The sequence below is a fragment of the Terrapene carolina genome, unplaced genomic scaffold (genome assembly GCF_002925995.2).
Source record: "Terrapene carolina triunguis isolate 2854851 unplaced genomic scaffold, T_m_triunguis-2.0 Scaffold31618, whole genome shotgun sequence".
NCBI lineage: Eukaryota > Metazoa > Chordata > Testudines > Emydidae > Terrapene > Terrapene triunguis.
In genome coordinates, this window is record NW_020695969.1 from 2,784 (window position 1) to 5,062 (window position 2,279).

A 2,279-nucleotide genomic window follows, 5' to 3' on the forward strand; every position below is an offset into this window, starting at 1 on the left:
TTATTGGCAGCCCGCGAGTCATGTGGCCACAAAGAGTCAAGCCCCAGGAGCCCACAGCATCCTGCCTGCGTCTGCAGCCCAGCCCCAGCCCCTGCACGACCTGCGCCCGGGGGCTTTGATGTGGACTGCGAAGTTCCCTTTGACATGGGAAGGAAATGGCCACACCCTGACAGGTCCCCTCTGCTCCACCCCAGAGGCAGCTGCATGTCACACACCCCTTGGGTGGGGAATGGCGTGTGGCTCTTGGGTTAAGATAGGTGCCAACGGCCTCTAGAGGGGAAAGGCCCCATTCTCCACCCCCATGAGTCAGCCAGTGCAACGCCCTGGGGCTGGGTTGGAGTCAGCACCCCCGAGAGGGGAAAGGCCCCATGTCCCATTCTCCATCCCCCTCCAAGCCAGCCAATCCCCTGCCCTGGGGCTGAATTTACCCCTTCCAGCATCTCAGAAGGGCCCAGTTATCTCTGCCCAGTGTTCGTATGGCATTTAAATTGTCAACAACCTGAACCCTCAATGTCAACTCTTTGCCAGGGGATGCTGTGAAGGCCAAGACTATAACAGGGTTCAAAAGAGAACTAGATCATTTCTTGGAGGATAGGTCCATCAATGGTAATTCGCTATTAGCCAGGATGGGCAGGGATGGAAATGAGCCACAGGGGATGGATGGAGCAGTTTCGGTGATCAACCGGTGCCAATGTAGACGCCCATCATGAGAATTTTAGAAGCCTCCAATCCCCACTCCCGTTCAATGAACAAAACATCCCCAAATCTGGGAACTTTCTGGCCTGCCCGTTCAATGCATATTATGTGCCATTCCTTGTCCTGCTCCGGGATGTACTTCAACACAGTCATGTACCATAGGGAGGCAACAGAGCTCACGGCGGCTGGCGAGCACGAGGAGAACCTTTTAAAATAAAAACAAAATAATTCAAGAGTACACACACATTTATTAGTTTCATGGTTTCAATGTGCAACTTCTGGTTGGAAGCAGCAAAACTAGACCTACTAAAAACAACAATGGGATTTGTCTAAACACACTCCTGCACTCTCTCTGAGATGGGCTGGGTGAGTTTGGAAAGGCATCGCCGCTTTATTCTCTTGGGAGACTTGGCAAAGCTTGGGAAAGGGACTGGGGGCTAGTGGTTAGAGCAGGGGCCTGGGAGCCAGGACTCCTGGGTTTTAGCTCCTTAGCCTCTCACAGGCACGTACTCATGGCAGCTGTTGCCCCCCAGGTTGGGCCCGCACTCCAGCATGTAGGAGTACAACACAAGGCCATGTTCAAGGCTGCAGGTGAGCGTCTCGCTCCTGCCGACCTCAAGGTAGGTTGTGCAGGCACCCAGGTGTTCCTCGTTCCATAGGTCCTTGTCCCATACCTCGATTTTCAATTCGGGCTTCACCGGCAGCGTCACCGGCCCGAAGTCCAGGTCTTGTGACCATATGGGGTTGTTATTCTCACGAATGAGGTCCGTCTCCATGATCTGTCCTTGGAAGAAGACCTTGACATAGGCATCGGTGGCGGACATGGTGTCTCCCCACAGGTCTGTGCCCTTCAGCACATGGACCTTCAGCCGTGCCGTGCCCCACTTAAGTGAACAGCACATGGAGTTGGTGAGGGGGTTGCCGGTGCAGTAGCATTTGCAGGGGTCCAAGGAGTCGACCTGACTCCCTTGTGGGCAGCTACGAGGGCAACTCTTCTTGTGCCCCCGCTCAGCCACGTACTCCTTCACTGCCTGCTTCAGCGCCTCCCGCCTGCGGTCGCCTGGTCTCATCAAGGTGTGGATGGGCATCAGAGAGTAGGAGACCAGGTCGGGGCTGGTTTTGAGGCTCTCCATCCAGGTCGAGAAGGAGTTGGCATCTTGCTTGGTGGAGAAGAGCTGCTTGGAGTAGCTGTGGCCACCCGTCACCTTCATGCGCTTCTCCATGTACAGCGCCTGGGAGCTGCCCCTGCCCTCGCTGCCCTGCTTTCTGGCCCGACTCAGGCCCAGGTCTTGCAAGAACTGTGAGTCGAGGTGCGCCTTGATTTCGGTGGCTGTCAGCCCGTCCAGCGCGGCCCGGCAGGTCTGGACAGCCGTCAGCTGCTGCACACGCCCCCCCAGGTCCGCCTGCCTCACGTAGTGGGTACCGTATGTGGCCAGGAAAGGCCGGAATATCGCTGAGTCGTAGCTGGGTGGGAGGCTGCTCAGGGCCTGGGAGAACTGGGGCGTCAGTTTGGGGTGTTGAGTGAGTCTCAACCTGCCCAGAGGGGAAAGAGAGAGGAGTTAGGAGCCAACCAGAGACCCCCG

General features: G+C 56.6%; 1 protein-coding gene across 1 annotated transcript; it reads right to left on the bottom strand.

Moving 5' to 3' along the window:
- Positions 1 to 924: 924 nt before the first annotated feature.
- LOC112109695 (perforin-1-like) lies at positions 925 to 2,246 on the bottom strand (the record flags this gene model as incomplete). Its single annotated transcript, XM_026662976.1, has 1 exon — positions 925 to 2,246. A coding segment is annotated over one exon (1,062 nt), but the record flags the coding sequence as incomplete, so codon positions are not given.
- Positions 2,247 to 2,279: the final 33 nt, after the last annotated feature.